The following is a 21769-nucleotide window of genomic DNA, read 5'->3' as shown; positions in this document are numbered from 1 at the left end:
TATCCTTCCAAGCAAAGCAGACGTCTTTCGATATGTCTAGAAAAGATACATTTGGTATGACAAGTGAAGCCAATGGTTTGTTGCACAATGATTTCCATTGTCGGGTAGCTTCTCTCTAAGCTCATCTGCTGGCTTCAACCAAACAGCGCTGAAGTCTATGTCTGTTCTTGTTTGCTACCTCATCACTTATCGGGTGCCGAGGGATTTCTTGGCTACAGCAGGCAGGACTGAGGAAACCGGGGTGCAGAGGTTATGTCAAATGGCACCACACCGCCTGAACTCCCTATGCACACTGATGCCACCGGAATTGACAATGACTTTGAAGTTGCATGCCTGAAGTATGAATTACTTGGACCAAAATGACTTTTGTTTCCAAAAGAAGACCTGTAGCTTGACATGTAGAAGTTCAATGAATTGAGACTAACATTTTTTTAAATCTTCCCTGCTAGCAGATTATTTTACGTCAGCTTCATAATAAAAATATAGTTGGCAACCTTTTTTTTCGAGTTAATTAATGATACACAAGACTGTCAACAAGGACTTTCTGTGTTATCCTGGACTTGCCCTTGTATTAATATAACATTATTTTAGTCCTTCCTCCAACTTGGATATCTTTCAGTGTTTATGTGAAGGCTGAAATCTCCCTATCCCATAAATTTTCTACTCAGTCTAAGTCAGCAGGCAGATAACCAATGAAAAACATCAAAAAGAAAATCAAGAGAAAATTGTAAAGCTACAATAAAACTTGAAAATGCACATGGCTGTGGAGCTTTTACCTGCTTGGGCTTTTTATGACGTCCTTCCTCTAAGTTGGTCGCCTCAGACTCCTCAGACAGACTCTTGTCTCGGTGCCGTTTCTTACTGCCCTTCTCCTCATCCTTATTACCCTGCAGGGAGACACAAAACCAAGACGCTGAGTTGTTTGGCCTGACGGCTATTCTAGACTGGTTTACTTCAATAGAACTTCTTGCAGACCTTTGGCCGGAGGGCAAGCTTTTAAATGTACATGTATACTACATAAAACCTAGTGCTAACATCACAAAAAATCTGTTTAGCATGTTTTCTTTCCTAGTTTCTTTCTTAAGGCACCCATCTTCTCAAGATATTGAGAACTGGCAGACCAGGCCAGCTCTGAAAGTGGACTGCTACAGGTCTGTAGATTCCTTCTGAACCGTCTCCAAGAATTCAGACATGCTGACTACCACTTTCCTTCTCTATCTCCCGTCATAGTAGTGGTGTTCAATACACTGGCAGCAGTGGCCTGCCTGGCGTGGCGCCACCCTGCTAACCCCCATATCCTGCCTATTTAGCTGGATCTGCAAAGCCTATTGATTCTCAGTAGCAAAGCTCCACGCATGCAGGGGAGGTAAAGGATGGGTCACAGAGAACTTGACACTGGAGAGACTGGAGATTTATGTGTATTCTGATAGATCTCAGCAAAAAAAATTGTTTCATGATCATGAGAAAAATATCTTACATAGGCCATAATTATTAATATGATCAATCCTCATTTATAACATGCAATGACGAATACATGTAGATCTTTTTTTAGAATTAGTTCTTTTCATAATGTCCATTTTTGCCTGAGGGTCATCAAAAGAGCTAGGGAAGAGAGAACACCATTATGGTTGGGGTGGACTGCAAGAGAAATGGTTATACTCCAAAAACTGTTCTCAGGATTCTGGTCAACTAAAAATGTTAGTTCCACGTTAGAGAAACCTACAATGTAGCTTTCAACTATACAATCCACAAGAAAATAATAATGTTTGACAATGACAGGTGATATTTTGACACTCCCCTGCCCAGAACTTGGCACATCCCACCTGATCCTATCTGAGTTTATGAGAAAAGTGCTGACAGCCACATGTGCTATGACAAATGGCAGCCATTTCTCTCCCTTGAAGGTTACCCAGAGGTCACCGGCTTATCATTGTCAATATCGCTGTCATTAAGTGAGGAGTGTTACAAATTTGGTATGGAAACACTGGCAGGCTCTGAAGGCACTGTGATTCATGGGGGGCTTATGGGTATTCATATGCATGAGGTAAAGAATCACTTAGACTGAGTAATATTATATATTAAAAGCTAGAGAATCTGGTACTATTGAATTCACACTGAAAATCAAGTGTACACTACCAATTCACATACCATCAAAATACTCAACAATTTCAACAGTGAAGAAAGCATATACTAGACTACTTAACCACTTTTTCTGTAGATACAACTAATACTTAGAGTTAAACCACATGAAGCTTGCAAAACTGTAAGTACATTTAGTTATCCTTCAATATCTACATGTATTGTCAGATTTCTTTTTCTAATGTTTGATCGACAAAAATTATTTGCAATACCTTTTACAAATAACAGAATTTTCTTATTCTAATCATTGTCTTTTCAGTGACATTTCATCCAAAACAAAAAACATGGAAAATTTAAAGGTATCAAATCCCATTATAAATGATTAAAGTTCTTTGTTGACTAAATCTTACCTTTCCAAGTTTCCTCTTCTTCACAGACTTGTCACTGCTGTTGCTGGTGGTGCTGCCCGTGCTGGGAGACTGCCGACCCTTCTGTCCCAGGTGCCGGGCGTTGGCCAGGTGATTGACAGGTGAGGAAGACTCGGAGGGACTGCTGGAGCTGGCCTTCCCCTTGTGTCTAGATTGCACCTGTTGGGAGGGACAGAAACTTAATTTCTCTAAATTTCATATTTTGGCTTTAGAGCTTGGGTTTCCATTCATATTAAATCTAGGTTTTACATGCATTTGGTAATAATTTGATTTTTCCCTTGTGTCTGCATGTAGATTGCACCTGTCATGAGATCCAGAGACAGGTGTGTCTGAATTTCATATCTTGGTTTTGGAGTTGGTACTTTCCATTCATCATGAAATCTAGGTTTCATATGACTTTGTATTGGTGATAATTTAATTTTCTCCTGATGCCTACATGTAGATTGCACCTGTCATATAGATTGCACACTGGCAGGTGTGTTTATAATTCATGTTTTGACTTTGGAAAATAATCTTTAATCATAGCAGCAGCATTTACATGTACCTTGTGACAAAAGCGACAATCTATAATTCCTCATGGTCTTTCACTTTATTCTGCTCATAAACCTTTCCATTTATAATGAAGTCTAGCTAACTTTTCTATGCATTTGTAATACTGGGGTAATAACCAATATCATAGGGAACATTATGGAAAGAAAATTAAACAACTTTTATCTAGGCTCAAACATCATCCTAAGAGCCCCAATTCACACTTACCCCATCCCTATTGCGCCGTGTCCTCATACCAGCTTTCCCAGAATTCATTGCATCGTCGTCCTTATCCTCCTTGACAGGTTTAAACATGAATGGCGGGGGTTCCCGCGGAGTCTCTATCGGCCGGAGCTCCCCATACTTCTTAAAGAAAATCCGACAGTCCGTGCAAAGAATAACCTTATCGTGGCCTCCGTGGTGCCAATCTCGAGAAGCTGGAAAAGGAAAGGAAAACTTGGATTACAACATGTATTTGCTAATATTACAGACCACAAGACACCAGGACAATATCTACAAGAACTGAAATATGGCTTATTCAGTTGCAGAAATGAGTACAAATTGCACACCAGGGCTGCTTGAGTAGTCACAGGTCAAACAGGAAAAAATAAATTACGTACCGGATGGAATCAGTGGTCATAACACTTGCCTTTTTTATTTTTTGTCAAAAAATGGAACAACCTGACTAAAAGCAAAATTCTCTCCAGAATGAAATGTATCTTTCACAAAGAATAATATCCTTTCTGCTGACCTATGAGCAATTGCCATATTCAGTAGAGAAATGTGGCTGAATAACTAGGTAGAAAGAAAGTCCACATTACTTCTCCCTGACCTCTGTCACCCCTATATTGCTGCTTGTAACATTCGTGCCTGAGCACTTAAAAGGGTCGGATTGGAGCAACCCTAGCGAGGTAATCACCTTGGTAGGGCACACAAAGGGGCAGTCAAGTAGGAAGATTGTGCCAAAGTCAGAGAATTAAGTCACAAAGGCTGTGCAAGCAAGCTGTAAAGCGTGGCCCTGGGGCACTTCTTACATTATCGACAGGCTGATGTGGCAGGGGCAGGGAAATGTTCCAGTGGGGGGCAGCTCAATGCCTCTTGAACATGAATGTCTGACACAACACCCTGGACATGTACTGCCATTTAGGAATATATATTCACAGACAAATAGTTTCTTCTCCCAGATCACTCTGAACTGAGCAAACAAACCTGTGAAGGAGTATTTGAGAAGCACTTTCAGACATGCAATTAACCTAGTCTAAATGACAGTATACATGTGCATAGTTTATGACAATGACAACACGTCCATATATTATTGTACGAATCCTTGTGTATTGTCATTGTAATTTGTCCAAACCTTAATGGACATAATGGGTGCAAACAGTACCTGTCTGAAGCAAAACAAAAACACAACCATGTTCCACTACTTTTCCTCTTCACTACCCCAATAATCACATAATCGCATGGCTTGTTTCCACACTTTGTCACAGACAATAGAGATAAAACAACGACAACTCACTACAGATACTTCTGAATTACCTGATTGTACAGATTTTCACACTCTGCTTCCACCTCCCCACCTGTTCATTACCAACACCTGTTTGACTCTGAGGCAACAAACAGTCTACGATATGATCTCATCTTAACAGCTAAACTTTGTACTTACTGTTGGTTGTAGCCAATTCAACACTACAAGAGGATCGACTTAGACCAACAATGGAACATTCATTTGTAAGCTTGTCACAAAAGGAGAGACTTAACATGCCACAGCATTAACAGGTGCAGAAAACAACCTCAGTATGTCCTCAGTAACCAAAGACTGCTCCACTGTGCTAACAAACCTTCAACCCCCGTCTGAAGTCAGAAACAACCATCTCACATTTACTTACCGAGCACACTGTGTTAAAACTCTTGACATAATGTCTGTGTGCTAACCGAACATGGCACTTATGACACAGCATACCTTGAGTTCACCGTAATTAGGACAGGCGTTCGTAACAGGTGCTAGCGCTCGGAAAGTGTCTACCTCACAGGTAGCCGGGCCAACAATACCGACTAAGTACCTGCAGGGGCAAAGTCGACACTTTCCGTCACCCCTAACCTCGTCAAGGGAACCAAAAACAACATGCCACCATGCACGACAATACCACGGTTGTCGGGCAGGCGAATAATTTTGTTGTGCGGTGACACCGGGTCAAGAGTCACGCATTTGCTCCACCTGACCCCGCCAACAAAACCGGCGCTTGGGTTACCTCCCATCTGTCTGTGGTGTTAGCTCAAAACAAGCCGCCCACAACACAGGTTTGTACACCACCTACACCCATGTCTTCCACTCTTGATAACCCACCTCTAGGACATCACACATGTCCGGAAACTAGCCCCGATTAATTCCAAAGACTACAACGCCAGGGCGGCACGTACTAAACGTTTGTCTCCTTGCTCACCAGATAAGAGGATATTAGCGGTCGATTTGTGTACACTGCACACACGGTAAACATGCAAATGTATACACAAGGACTCGCTGATTTGGATGACAAGCATGCACATGAATACAGTCTTATTTTGTCAACAAAGCAAGAGGATATCTGATACGTAGAAAGCAGAGGCAGAGGTTGGAATGTTCTGGCAACAGAATATATTTTGCTACTCACCAATGCTAAGCAAAACACATGGTCTCTTCAATCAGATAAGGGAACTTCATGGGAATTTAGTCAACCTGTATGTTTTCTCTATGCCAAAAAGACTGGCAATACATTCTGAACATTCATGATGCATAAATAGCAGTGCGTGTGTTTGCAATCTACCCATTTATCCACCTGGGTCAAACTTTACAGTGTTTGTACACAAGTCAAGACATGTGCATGTAGTGCAACCACATTTTCAACTGACACATTTGTGGCATTAAGTTGTTGAGGATGCTTAACTTCCAAACACGTGAGCTATGGGACGTCCCATTCCATACATTTATAAGCAGGCATAACAAGTTGGGGTTGGGAAAGGGCACCGCCCAGGTGCATTCTTCCAGATAGACATGCTAATTAAATCATATGAAAATACATATATTTAGAAGAATTCATATATAAAAAGAGGTGCCCATCTTTCTGAAAACACACAGAAATTATTGAAAAGTATCAAATTTTAGGTTACGTGAATTGATGTCCAATTAAGACCTTTTCAATAAATATAAAACGTACCAACAGCATATAAACTGTGTACTTGCACATGTATGTGAACCTTACTGTTGTGATGTTTTCGTGACCTTTCCATGACTTTGACAGCTGTTAAGTTATGCAACAAACTGAATAGTATTCAAAACTCCGAACTGTTGTTAGTGTCAAATGCACTATTGAAAGAGAAAGGAGAGACTCGAAGTGTATCTGTTGTTGATTACACAACAAGACGTAAAGCTTACGACCTTTCTTCTGCTAATCCCTTGGACCTATGCTGACATTCTACTGCACAATCAGAGTTGGCAAGTCCCCACAACCATGAAATTGGCTGCTCACAGAGCGATGGCACCAGGGTCACCTAGTGCAACTGCAACTGTCCCCACTAGGATCTTGTCATCATCACAAAAAATGCAGGTTTTCCATCCTCCTGGGCCGGTACCATATTATAATGCAACCATGAAATTGGCTGGATGTCTTCGGGGAGGTTTTGCTTATCCTGCCGCTAAGTTTTATTACCGAGTTCCCCTCAGCACGCAAGTGCAGGGGACTCACCTGATCACGCGCCTGTTACCAAGCAAGTGCAGCCCAGTTAGAGTTATGACATGGCTCTGCACACACCAGAGGCGGGATTTGGCGGAGCCGGCTGGCCCGTTAACGTTCCATCTCACTTGGGAAGCCTTTGACATTCACCGTGCAGGGCGAATTACGACAGTCATTCTTTTATGGACCAAATAGAAGATTGACTTAGATGAAATGGGAAGATTTTTAAGAAGTTGATAGTTACATTATGAAACCATCTGTCCCATTCCATGCTTGTGTGGTGGAAACATTTACATTTAGGTATGGAACTTTAAAGAAGCACATATGCAGAGGACACTCACTTGTGGTGAAACAGTGTCTGCAGGCGTAGGCGCTGAGATCGCGGGAATCGCTGTCCTCACTGTCCACGTTCTCCAGTTCTGTCTCACTGGCAGAGCTCAGGTCCACTGGAGAGGGAACACAACACAACTTTCAAACATCTCACAAGCAACATGTACTCATGGCTTACATTTGGTGTTGTATTATATGTTGTATAATGTGTGGAACACAACGTAAGCTTTATTTGCTGCCTGATGCTGCCTGTACTGCTGTTCTAATGTGAATAAAGAAAGAAAGAAAGTAACACGTATTTCAAGAACTCTTGAATGATGAATTGTGCATCATGTACTTCAAATGTGGAAAGTCCATGTTGTAATGGCATAGACATTGAAAAAGAAAGTCTATGCCATTACAACAAAGACTTTTCACATTGACATTCCACTGCAACTATTTTGAACCATAACACTGTAGCAGTCATTAAATGTAATTGCGTTTGTAAGGTAGATTCTACCTGTATTTAGTAAACGTCATGCTACATGTAGCAAATAAAACTACAAGTCTTACTGTGAACTCTACAAAACCTGGCCAAAACTTACAGAATTCTGAAGAAGGAGGCCTGTTCCCATTGCCGGCGCGGGATCCCACGCCACGGACTCTCCTGAGCGTGCTCTGTCTGCGGTGTCTGCGGTGAGGACGGCAGTTGTTCGCTGCGGGAGTTTTCTTCCACAGATAGTAGAACTCGACCAGCTCACTCTGTGACAACAACATAAAACACAAGTTATAAGTATTACTATGATCTGAGGGTATTTAGCTGGGTTAAGGGAGAAGTAGTTAAGGACTCAGGAGAAAAGGACAAGAACTTACTGCATCAGTCTGAAATACAAGCAGGGTGTGGCAACCATACTGCAATTGTTATGATTATATATTTTTGTATCATTGGCAATGGTTGATGATTTAGACAGATGAGACAACTATTCCTGCTTCTGTCTGTGTGATTGATCTTCAATATGGGGTTTATAAATACAAACTGTTGTAATAGAACGTTATAAGGTTCTAGCTAGCTGGTTATGTTCTATTATGCCGAAGGGGGGTTATACCAGCAATACAGATGGAGATATAGAAGGTTTGAAATTCTAAATCTAATCTGAACAGGGTAAGACATCAAAAACATGGCGACAATTCCCCAAATTTGCAAAAATAGAACTCTCCTTGTTTGAATCTTGATGTACCACACTTGCGGCACACCATTGCTATCTATTCAGCACATCATTGCCATGAGGTATATTCATCCCGTTACTGCCAGCGTGTTTTTAAAGGATTTATCTCCTGCCCTGAAGTGAATGTGATCAATGTTTACTGTATGCAAGGCTGAAACTGCAAACTACTAAAGTGCTAATGTAGATTTTTATCTTCAATCAACTTTTCAGTTACAGATTCTTCCCACCAATGGATGTCAATCCTTCAGAGTTCTTTTGATTATCACATGATGCATAACACCACCCCTTTGGCAAATTTCATTTATAAATATAGACCCGAGAAAGCCAAGCATAACAAAGTAGGCCTGAAGGGCTTAGAATAACAAGTAACACAAAAAGCCCAGGCTCTTTGAATTAACTTTGGCTTTATGGCTTATACTTATATCTTTGTTTTATCTTGGTGTCTGGTATCTATATGTACATGACTTGAGGGATGCAATGACTTGTGTGAGCTGAATTGCAACTTTCCTAGAACTGCATAGTAATAGTACTAATACAATATATGTTCATCCCTCTGTTTCAAATTTTCAATATGGTAACGTACATTGTATGCATTAACCATACACAAGGCGCTAGTATCCACTGAAAATCGTTCATTGTATTAATAACAATAGTAACACTGGAGAATATATTAAGTTATAAGATTCAGGTAGAAATTATCAGATGCATGCTGATGGCATAAATGTAATGATTATGGTCATAAATATAGTGTCTGGCCCCCTCCTAACAAATGTAATCAGAGCCATTGATGGAAGACAAGAAGATAGCCCAACATTATGTACAACATGACTACAACATGAATATTTGATCATGCACAGCTGTACATTCAAGCACTGTTAATATGAGCTCTGCAGGAGAGGTCAGTAAAGGTCACGGACAGCACTGATATTTCATACACAAATTATTCAAGCTCAAACGCAGGGCATTTTGCAAAAACGATGATGACCTTGGTCAAAGAGGAGTTTTGCTAAACTATGATTACAGTTGATAAATTCTCATCATCAATAATCTTATTTGAAAAATGTACAAAAACTCTGTGAAAATTGGTTTTAAAACAGTAATTTATTTTAGAAAATAACAACTTACTAGTAGGAAAATAAAGCTGTGAAAAGTGGGGTTAATTTTAACATAAACATCATGTACAGATGATTTATATTTAATGGAGGTTAGTTTGACCTTGGCAGTCATATTCCCATTACCCTCCCACCTTCAACCCAATCTTCATCCATTATTTACTGTGTCCCAATTCTCACTACCAGAAGCCCTGTTTATGGCATAATCTGTGAATAACTTACTCCAGCCTATTACTCCGGCTCCAAGCTGGATAAGTGCAACCAAATTTATGCCTTTTTGCAATGGTCATCGTTTTAGCAAAGTTTGGAATGGGTCTGCTTTATTACTCATGCTTGCAATACAAGTTTGTGAAACATCTCAACCATACTAAACTTTCGTTGTATTTCAAGCAACCACATTACATGTACATAAATCAGCTATGCAATTCATAGAGAAGACATTAATTATAAGTATCTAGTTGTTTCAACTAGGTCAAATTTTGTCCTAGCTAACATAATAATGCAGCGGAAGATTTGCCTATTCCACAACTGATAAATAATTCAGTAGCCAGTGGCAGTGAGGCTGGGAATATATGGCCTACAGTTGGCCACAGCCTCCATCGGAGCATAATTCAAGGTGTGACTGCAGGCGTGTTATCGATCCTTCCAGACGGCGCTTTGTTCCGTGGTACGGAGGAGCGCCGCCACTGCATTACTTGTGAGGGATCAACTACAAGCTACAGCTTCTTCCCTTCTATGATTAACCTTTGCGCTCAGTGCTGGATGGAAGGAGAAGCAATCTGCTATATATTTTTTCTCTACTTTATCACTGTTGGATTGTGTAAGGCAGGAAAAATCATGACCAAAGAAGCTCCGCATCAAACTGATATACCCTGCTGCTAAGTGCTAAATGTTATATAAAAACAGTATATTTCAGTTGCTGTTCTAGCGTTATGTGACACATTTTATGAAGGTTACACTTGAGAGCTCATAATTTGCCACTCATTTGGCTCAATTGTAGACAGAATCAATTTTTCACCTACTCCATGATGCATTTACTGGTAGCATCCTTGGCCTTTGACCTTATGCAGAATCACTCACAAAGTGTCCCAAAAAATAGTTTAGATTGTTCAGTCAATATTGGCATAAAGAAATTCTTCTTAAATAGATGTTGGCATTGAAAGCTCAATCTAGCTTCTCTATTAGATGGACATAATGCTTCAACCAGTCGTTAGTAACATGTACAAGTGTGTTACAACATGTACATTGTAGGTCCTCCACTAACACAGAGTAAGTGACTTACTACAGTTTCTCCATTCCGTAAGAGAAAACAGCCATCCCTACCAGCACCAGTACCAGGTTTAAAACATGTTCAGAGAGAACTGATCTGAGTGCAGCAGCAGACTGCGAATGTTGTTACAGAACAAAAGCAGCGTCACAGTTGTAAACTCAGATTCTTCAGTTCCCATCCTTGTGCACACCACATACAGCCAACCATAACAAACAAGCTTCTTGCCTTCCTGCAAGTCCCTGACCCTTGCACAGAAGCCAACCAAAACAGGAGAAGCCGAGTTGCTTCAGTGAAAACAGTCTTCCCTGCAACACTAGTTCATACTCCACATGTGGCTTTGTCCAGAGACAATGTTAAAGTAGAGAAAACTGCACCAGAGCTAACTGCACCAGAGCTAACTTTTGACAGACATTTGGTTCAACCAATGAAGAGGTTGCTGTAAAAAAAGCACCTGCCATAGAATGTAGCATGGACACTCCACCCATTTGTATGTTGTGGTTTATGAAGCATAGCCTTGGCAATGTGTCAGATCTTCAAGTCCTTGAAGACTTAGAATAGCTTCTTGTATTTCAATATCAACTGCCAATCTTTGGATTCAGAGTGCGGTAGGTCTTTTCAAAAGTTCTTGCTCCCTCTTGCTGTGACCAAATGGCAAATTCATTCTGAAAGGGCTAGTGGGATTATACATATAGTACTATCCTTCCCCTTCCCTCAGACGCACTAGGATATCAAGTTCAGCTTGTTGTGAGATGGCTGGGTGAACACCAAGTGTGTTGGACAAACAGGTGTCACACCTGGGTGGAGGTAGGAGCAGTTGTTGTCCCATTCTGCCGTGGTGTGTGACTGGGCAGGTGTGGCTCTCTTATTACTGCCTACTGCTGACCTGTAGGTCCTGGTGTTCATGTGGGAGGTACATGTAGACTACAGTGTGGGTGTGAGGATCATACACCTACCTACATGTACCTAATCCTCTCATACATCATGATCACACTATCATTCACTATCAGATTATCTATTCCACCTCTCCAACTTTGCCATGTTAGCACTGATGTTGTGCGTCCTCTGACAGTGATTTTTATACTTTTACTTTTGTCTATTATTACCGGAAAAAAGCCTAGAAAAAGCGAATTCTAGACAGTGATATGGCTTACAAATTTTCTAAACCTAACGATCCCAAGAATGTGTGAAAAAAATCATTCAATTTGGAATAGAGCACATAAGATTCCATCTTACCACTTTCAAATAAATGACAGATTTTTCCCGATATTATGGTAGAAGTCAGCACAGACCATGTTTCAAAGAATTAAGCATGTCCAATAGTTTGTGTTATTTAGTCTTCCTGGCCATTTGTCAGAGATTTTCCACACCTTCCAGTATTCAAAAGGCAGGCGAGATGATCTACCACTTCCTTCATGCTTGGTAACAAGAACCAAGTTGTAAAACTTAGCAGAAGGCACAGTGCAGGGGCTCTGGGACTCCTCTAGTGTCATGGTACACTTCCATCCACCCCCACTGTAAATTATGCTGACAAAACATAATGGAACTACAAAATCCCATCTCCCCCTCCAGAATCCAATTGCTCTTTTGAAAAGGCCAACCCGACGAGATCGGTGATGATTCCACAGTTATGTATGGGTCCTGCCTACCTTTTAGTAGGAATTGTCAAGGAACAGCACACAATTCGCTCATCCATTCTGACAAAATAAATGGCATTCTTGAAATCAGTCCCAAAAGTTGTTATCCGCAATGACAGATACAAATGGCAATCTCCAAGACTTATTTGAACAGGGACAGTGATGCAGCCGTGCCTAATGCCTGGTGATTTACTCGTTCTTTCCGTACATTATTGTAATTACCCAATAACACACTTGGTGTGGAAATAGCTGTGATGACGGCAGCCTACAACAAACTCAGGTGGGGCCCTGTTTGGGAAGGACTAGATGTCGAGAATTCTGTCAAGAAATTTCTGAAATCAAAACTGTATGCACACTTCAGATATCCTCAAGACATTCTTGAGAAGGCTTTGATAACACGTTTATTTGAAGCCATCTTTTGGTATCTAGCATAATTATGCAAGTTGACGTTTACCTGCATTATCTGCAAAACTTAAACCTGTGTATAACAAAACCATCAGATGAAATTTGGAAAAAAATACAGTAGACACTCTTATGGTGTCCAGATAGATAAGAAAAATTCAGACCCAGAACTTTAGTGTTACATTTTTGGTGGAGAGAAATTCTAAGGCCTAATGGCATGGTAATATTTATTTTATGTCTTATGATTTTAATATTTCGCTTCTTGAAGCAGGCTGAACCAACCACCAAGGACAGCTGAATTTTGGAAGACACATGCACAACTATCCCAAGAAATCCTTCAGTTTGGAAACTACAACATATGTGACTGGGCCCTCACATCAAAGACAGGATAATAACACCTCTTGTCCCACAGCTTCTATCAAGCAAATCACTTACATGTACGTCTCTTCAGGGAAAATCAATGGACTAATGGTGGGGAACAACCTGAAAGCAGTGTAGCTAATTTGTAATCAATTAAACTTGCAAACATTTGCCACCAGTACATGTGACATGTCTGCTCCAATCATACCAAAACTGCCCTAAGAACATGTTGTATCATACCACTTCTGTGTTCTAATCTATTTAAAGTTTGTTACATGTATGTTGCCTGTTTTTGTCAATAAATATATTTGTTCTGACAGGAATCTACAAAATGTAGTCTAAAATTTGGAATCTTAAACTTTGACCTCCGGCCACACCAATTCAATTTGTTGGTTCTCAGATTCTTTAAAAAGAAATATGAAGCAACAGGGGAAAAAATTAAAATAAAAACAGGTCTAGGGATCCTATTATAGCCCCAAATGCTACGAAAGGAGCCATGGAGTCAACACAAAAAGCTGGGTTAATATTTAAACAATGAATTTTGAACTTTTAATCAAACCAATGCATCGATAGATGGAAAAACTGTAACAGCTAGGAAGAAAAGGACTTTCCTCAACTGTTGGGGATAAAATATGAGCATTTTTGAGTTGATTCCGAACCAGAATCTTTCAGAATTCAAATTAGAAAAAAATTAAGAGGTGAATCCGAGAACCAACAAATTAATTGGTGTGGCCTCGACACTTGTCTTGTCTAAACTTTGACATCTTAAAAAATGTCAAAATTTTGGAAAAAATAATGGCCCCTTACAGACATACATTTGTACAAGAATAAGTCCATTCACTACAAAGTCATGGTTACAGTAACAATCCTACTCGTACTCTTTTAGTCAGTCACACAAATTTGCCATGGTACGCTGTCCAGTTGTTCTGTAGCTTCCTTTTACAAAGGCACAATCTGATCTTTCATTTGCCAGCTGTTATACTTTATGTGTGTGTGAAATGTGAAATTGTACAATAGCATTAATTTTTTATTATTCAGAGTAAATGATTCCTACGTGATTGGGTACTTGTTTCGGATCTTTGACTACCACCATGCTAATTTTTTTAATCTCATGGAACAACCCTCTTCTATTCCTAATAGCATTTTGACATTATGCTATTTTCATTGCCAATTGAAAGTCCAAATTGATTAAATATTCAAGGACACTACAAAACTTGGGAGCAAACCATTGTGACGTATGGGGAACCTCGTGTGCTAACTTTTCATACATCCGGATCCCTTCTCCTTGCAGTTCCAATGATTTCCACCCAGGTCTTCAAGTACTTCTACCTTCACCTACCTTCTTTCGAGTATATAGTGTCCATACCAGGTGTATCAGTATACTTGCAGAATTCTTCAATCAATGTAGTAACAACTTTTGGAAAACCACAATAAGAAAATCACAGGGAATCAACAAACTGGTTCAGAGTCTCACATCACAGTTTTGAAATTGGAGTGTTTATAACTTTAAGCCTTTCCTTTCTGTAATAACCTCCTTGACAGAAATCGTGGCTGTTTCTACCATCTGTGCAACCTGTTTGCAAGTAGCTGTAAGGTAATTGATGTAAGTAGACCAATTACTGAGAAGTACCTGGGCTATTTAAAGCAACATAATCGCGACATAATCACCTGCTTGGTTGAAACAGAAGCTGAAAACTACATGTACATTTGAATTTTCCTTGGGGCAATTCCAAAATTTTAAGGGAGGGGCACAACGCAAAGCAAGAATTGTATCTTAAAAAACTGATATACAGATACAGAATATTTCTTATAATGTTAAATATTCCTTCTAAAATATTGCCAACTTCTGAATTCTCACACACAGCTTCAGTACATGTACAAAATGTATATACATGTACTCATTGAGCCCCAACCAAAATTTGGAAAGGTATCAATTGTTGAGAACATTGTGCTTATCCTTCATCCAACATTTACTGCCCAGTGAAAGTATACATGTAACATTACATGTGTGTTATCTACTTCAAACACTTGCAATTCTGGAGGTAGTTTATATTGACCCTTATCTCACCCCTTAAGATGTGAATCCAAAACAAACAACTTGAACAACACAACATACTTGACCCTACACACATGACAACCATCTTCCTTCTTAACTTCATAGTAAACATGATAATCATTACACAATGTCAGTATGTTATACAAGTATATTCCACCAAATGTGGCACATACTTGCCTCCCATTGTGAGCATATCGCTAGGTAAATGTGTACATTTGTACATGGTCCCTCCCATCATGTACAACATGGTCATGGGAGGGGCAACGACCCCAAGCACACAATGATATCAACAACATGAGGTTCAACAACTCCATTAAAAAGATATTATAAACAACGCTGGTGTAGATAAAGAAATGTACTCACCGTTTCCTTTTCTGGCAGCAGCTCCTTTCGTATACGGAAGAAATTCTTGCCGAACTGCCGCAGCCCCTTCACGAAGCGTTTCTACGTGGCGAACAAAGAAGGGAGGCGGCACATTAATACCACTGGCCAGCACAATGGATGGGCATACAAAATACACAGCCTGTCAACAAAAATTAATTGTGACAGTCCTGCTATTCAGAGCCGTGCGGGCCTGAAATGCTTGCTCGCGTGTCCTTTGTTCCACGCCGGCTCACAACAAATCGTACAACCTGCTTTGCATTATGTTGCACGACCGAGTCTCTTTGTACGAGCCACGGCCTTAGGATACAACCTTTTCCTGCCTTCATGCAGGTCCACCTTTCTGTATTGATTCTAGAATTACATGTTCAGAAAGATTTTCTGAGTACAATAAAGTCTGAGCCCCTTTTGAAATCTGGGAACAGACATGACAGGTGTTTTGGAAACTGCAAACATCACCGTGAATAATTGACTACACAAAGAAAGTCTAACGGTTCTCGCTTTCTTCAAGAAATATTCTGTTCAAAATATCACCTTCAGCAATTTCCCTCTCAATACATTTGTACTTGTGACATTCCTGATGTTAACTCTTTTGAGAAACATTATAAAAATGGTCTCTGAAAAATTACCTGCGCTCTACCTTAAGACAAGCCGTCTGCCATCATCTAGCCAACACACCTCACCACAACGTACGACTTATTAGCTCCATCAAACCCCACTCGCCAATGCCTTGCACTGATTTCGATTCGATCGCCCGCCACTCAGTCCTGCCCGCACAACAATCAACACGAGCACTGTACCAGGGCGCCCTTTGCTCCCAGCACATCAACACGCGTCACATGAAATTCAAATCACCTCGTTGCAGACCAAGCAGGTACAATCTGCACAGCCTGGATTTACAGTTGAACCAACCAAAGAGATCATGACTACCGGGGGTATCACGGAGATCCCTACCCCTCCACTGGAGCCCTCCCTACATTTACTAACATACATCAATACCAGTTTAAGACCCTCACACTGCTTTGTACGTCTCCACTTTCAAATAACTGACAAATATTCTGTGTACAGCATCCATTTGAGAATCCTGAGGGATCTCGGACTCCCCCATGACTTTGAGAAGTGGAAGAATCCATTCCCTGCAGCTGTGGGTGGCTATTCTCCATATTATGTGCCCTAAACCTATGATTTATCTATCTTAGGCACTTCCAATACCATTCTCAGTTCCACATAATCTTTAGGATAACACTGAAATAACAACAGATAACCTCAAGTCCTGTTTTGTAAACAATACCATGATGCCTGTATTTAAGGCGTGCCCTAGTTCTTATTCAATGCCAGTGTTATGACTACAATAATTGTCTCGTTAATTGAACCTTTCTCAACCCGACTTACTTTAATGACCAACAGAGGAAGGAACACTTTTCTGTGCTTACATTAACTGTAATCACGGCACATTTTCCCCTTCAAATCACCCAGTCTTGTTCTCCCGCTCCATAAGTACTTTGCATATGCCTCCCGTTCCCTTATCCCTTAATCTCCTGGCTTAGTGCGACCAAATCTCTCCTAATGCAACTTGCAGGGGCCGATTTGCCTTGCTATTAGCAGGTAAATCGAAGGAATCCCTCGATTCCACCATTTCTAATCTTCCATTACACATTTTGTGAGGATTTTTCCACGTCAGTCGCAAACATGTTTGTGCAATGGATGGGATTGTAAATCAGAAACGCACCGCAGGTCGTAAACGTCCAATAAACTCAACATCTGGTCCACGTGATACAGACACATAAAACAACTCATGCAATCCGCAGAGCGTTACAAATAGCATTAGGGATCATGAGAAAATAAGGAATCTTGATATTAGAAACAGCGTAATTCAAATTCCTTTCTTAGGCCACTCCAATTCATTATCTAGATTCTTGTGGATTTTTACAATTACATTAAAATCTAAGAAGAGAAGATAAAAGGCAGTAGGCAGGAAAGAAATTTTAGTATGTGAGTATTCACCCCCTAAAAGTATGTGAACAATGGCAAAACTTTCATTTTGGTCTTCTACATGTACATGTACAGTACTGTATTTCAGCACAATTATCTGGAATCTAAGAACTAACAGTGTAACCTCAAATCAAAACCTTCAAGAGCAATATTGAAAGTAGAAAAAAATTAGTATGTAATACTAGTAAGATATCAGATAGTTGCACACTCTGTGACAGGGTGGATTATGGAAGACGCAATTATATGATTCCCAGGTTGTACACCATGTCAAAGTAGGCAACCCCTCCATATCAGCAGTTGTACAGTTAGGGAAGTTGGTTCTTCCTACCAACAGATCAGCTACTCCAACCTGGGGGTTGTCTGGAAAGTGGTGGGATGTCATTTGGGATTGGTGGTTTGCAATATACTGATTTTATTGGCAACCAGGCAAACATTTGGAGAGGATGGGATAAACATAAATAACATAAATAAATGTTTTATGAGTACATCGTTATCTTTGAATGTTTCAGAACTCAAAGATCCTTAAACATTTTCCATTGATTAGTTTCTGAGACCAATATTGAAACATTCTCATACAGTACATGTATAATCTGATCCCTAAAAATCCTTCACATCAAAATCTGATCGTTTCTCAAAATGTTCTCATAATATACAGGGTGGGTCTTTGATCTTCATGTATTATACTATAATAATCAATATTAATGTACGTGTATACACAAATACATGCACAGATTAAATGTACATATAGAGCTGTGAGTGCTACAAGCTAAATTTAATCCTGCAGTGGTCGACACAACTGGCTAGGGTACCATCCTGGTAGTCAATGCTCATTCCAACTCGCTTACACCACACAGCCAATGGGAGCGAGCGCAAACTAAGAGGGCGGTGCCCAGGCTGGTGTGTAACATCAATTAACGTCTGTTCCACAGGCAACTTTAAGGTCAACTATCACGGAAATGAAGTCTGATCAATGCTTAGGCCACAAAAGTTACACAGGCGTATCCAGTTGTGAGACCCAGGACAGACAATATACAGTCCTGGCTGGACAGTGGGGCGGTGTGATGGATGTAGCGGGGAAGACGGAGGAGGAGACACAAGCTGGATGCATCTTTCATACACCACCCCTGCCCTCTCCCTCGACCTCTCCCGACACCTGTGTTCATCATCCTGGTAAGCAGGATTCACCGAGTGTCCATGGAGCAGGGAGGGGGCACCTGCACCCAGCGATTACACCAGATCTCACCAACTGTCTCCCCAACTTTGATATGCTTCCCTGTAACCAGGTCTGGAAATTGGCTACAATATGTTTTCATTTGCTGTACTCGGGCACCAATTTGGAGAGCACAAATAGCAGTAATATTGTACAGCTCCGGGCAACATGTAATGGCACAAACTTTGATTATGTTTAAAACTTTTTATGCATGACAGTAATGTTCCAAAATTGCAATGTCTTGGAAGTTACATTTTCAATCTCTTTTCATTTTCATACTCTGGCTCTTCTTCTGCTAACTTTTGCTATTACTAATCAATGGTTCACAGTCAGGACTGGAGAGTATATATTTCTGGATGTTTGTTTCAATGCACGGAACCAAATAAACCAATTTTAAGTGTTACCAATGTTAAGGGGAAAAAACTAAGCAGGGAGTGCTACACATGGAATAAAGTTCCAGGCAATCGATAATGCTATCGTGCTACATCATATCAAGTGTGCTGATCACCATGCAATAGCCATATACATTGTACATCCTTGTGTGGTGCGAGATCAACAGACCGCTCCTGACAGGCTTAAGCACCACAATCCATGTTCCATCATAACATCTTAAGCTGTCAGAAATCATGATGAACAAGGATCATGCTAAAAGCTGTGGATTTGGACAGTGAGTCAGTTCCCATTTGGGAAGAGCAGGCCGTAGCCATTAGAACATACATAAGGTAAGATGAGGTCTCTATCACTGGTGAATACTGATAGGTATATGCAGACTGATGAATGTCCACACCCCTGCACCCTGATGGCTCCCTTTCAGTAGAACTTCTCCACAGAATTTGAACTGCAGTAGATTGCAACTGGGACTGATATAGATCATGCAGGAGCCTGCAAACTTTCTGATGGTTATCTAGTATGACACTTCTGTAAGGAGTTGTTGGGGTTTTTTTGAACATGATGATATGGTAATTCTATTGATATTTTCTACAGCTGCAAACTTCAAACCAAGAGAAGTCATCAATTAATACTAGTATTGGAATCATGCAAATAAGTAAAAAATATTTTCCCATATAAACTGCATGAATTATTATAAGTTCTGTCTAAATACAATTATATTGTAATATTTTCAACACGGGCACAAAAGTGAGCAAAACTGAATAATGTCTTCGTCTTACCGTTTCATCGTCTGTCCACTTCCTGTCCGCTGAGACGGGGACTGGACGTTTGACCAGCGCCTGGAGAGCCTTTCCTGTGTTGTAGTCAAACTGATGCAGCTGGAGCAAGAAGGAGAACAACAGTTACTGTTACTGTTTAGGAATAGGAAAAGATGTGGGATTGGGCAACAACTGGAAATAGGCACAATTTACAATGCACAGGTTGTAACTTTTGCAACTGATATTGAATACATGTGTACAGAAGAAAATTAGGCCTATTCCAAACCATCTCCTTGTTGACTAATGTTATTCGCCACTAGTCTCGCCAATTTACATGTAATTCGATTACTTAGTGGTACAGTTTCAAAATCAGCTTCTGGCATTTATTTGGTAAATATTATAACATTAGTCTTATAAATATTACAACATTAGTTTTACAGTGAAAAGTATCTCAGACATGGTTATTAAACCTTTTTTTTTTACTCTTCATTACAATCAATAATGACAGCGATGTACATACTAAAAGGCATGTACAATGTATGTGTGAACGTGTTTGCCCCCCCTCAAGTCATGTATCTTGCTTTGACTTGTGTTTCCAAATAATACATCACTTTAAATTTGTACTTCAGCCTACTGCACTGGGAAATTCTCTACCTACATGTACATCTATTTTGAGACTAGAACTCCTTGTCCATTCCCCAAATCTACCCATCTTAGTGTTGTGAACACACAGTCAGCCAGAGCAATCTGCACACCATAAAACTGGTGAAAAATCATCCTATCTGTCCAGAAATTGCAGCCATCCCTGCAAACTCCCCAATTTACTGACAGGCCTTGCCCCCGCTCCCGACCTCCATTTCTCACAGTGTCATGTCCCGACCTTTGGCCCTTGACCCCACAGCACCTGCCATCAGGAATAACCCCACATCTGCTGCTATCTTGCAAATATCCCATCGCCTTTATGGATTTTCGTCCAACAATCTTGTCAAAATAGTTGGCGGAGAGCTTATTCAAAGCCTCCAAAAGGATAGGTTTTATGACAGAGTTTATGACGCCTGCCGGCATGCTCCCTGCATTTCTACCCATGAAGGGATCTGCACGAAGAATGCAAACAATCCCGGGGACCTAATAGCACAAGTCATTTCCCATCTTGTTGGATTGGCTGGACGCATTATGGCCTGCCGTAACATCCGCCCTGATGACACTGACCCGGGGATCTTTTCCACAGTTGTTGACTGGCCTCCGGGGCCGTCAATCAACCAACATCATTCCACTGCCTCCGAACGATGTTGCAGGATAATTCAACACAGCACGGGCATAAATATTTTAAGGCACTGTGTTTTATTCTTGTAACTTTTAATTGGCATAGGTTTAGGTAGTAACAGCTACTGATATGTATCTTTTATAACATCATACATGCCACAATTTATGACTGTGACTGTTATATTTCTTATTGCAAGAATGATTTACTTTCAATGATTAACATCTAGACACTGACAAAACATATTAGTGTGCCTGTTTGAATAGAATTCTAATCAGAGCTGACAGAAACTTGAACATGTAGCTGCTGAATTACTTCCCAATCAGCCATAATCAAGTCACTTGAGAAAACAGCTCTGTAAATTAAGCCTAATGATCTTTTCATCAAATTGATGTTGCTTTAGGGAAAATTAGAAAAATGCAAATTGCAACTTGTCTAGTTCCATGTTTTAATTGCTATATACCCTTGAGGTTCTAGGAGGACAAGCTCGTGATAAATCTTGTTAAGTACATGTAGATCCCTGTGGCATTTATAGATTACAACTTCTTTTTGTTGACTTCTTCAATGAGCTAATAACCTACATTATACAGAAAACCATTTATAGTCACTAAATGTTTAACAGAAAACACACTTGAATAGATATTACTTACGAGCCTCCAACTT

General features: G+C 40.3%; 1 protein-coding gene across 1 annotated transcript in view; it reads right to left on the bottom strand.

Annotated features, from left to right (window-relative positions):
* LOC109479649 (arginine-glutamic acid dipeptide repeats protein-like) overlaps positions 1–21769 on the bottom strand; it is a 90027-nt gene that overhangs the window by 9698 nt on the left and 58560 nt on the right. The window contains 7 exon segments of the mRNA XM_019781635.1: positions 777–887; positions 2490–2666; positions 3264–3472; positions 7087–7191; positions 7660–7816; positions 15478–15558; positions 19867–19965. Of these exon segments, the coding sequence (XP_019637194.1) occupies positions 777–887; positions 2490–2666; positions 3264–3472; positions 7087–7191; positions 7660–7816; positions 15478–15558; positions 19867–19965 (939 nt within the window).

This window comes from Branchiostoma belcheri, unplaced genomic scaffold (genome assembly GCF_001625305.1).
Source record: "Branchiostoma belcheri isolate BF01 breed outbred unplaced genomic scaffold, Haploidv18h27 scaffold5, whole genome shotgun sequence".
NCBI lineage: Eukaryota > Metazoa > Chordata > Leptocardii > Amphioxiformes > Branchiostomatidae > Branchiostoma > Branchiostoma belcheri.
The sequence above is the reverse complement of the archived record's forward strand: the minus strand, read 5'-3'. Positions and strand labels throughout refer to the sequence as shown.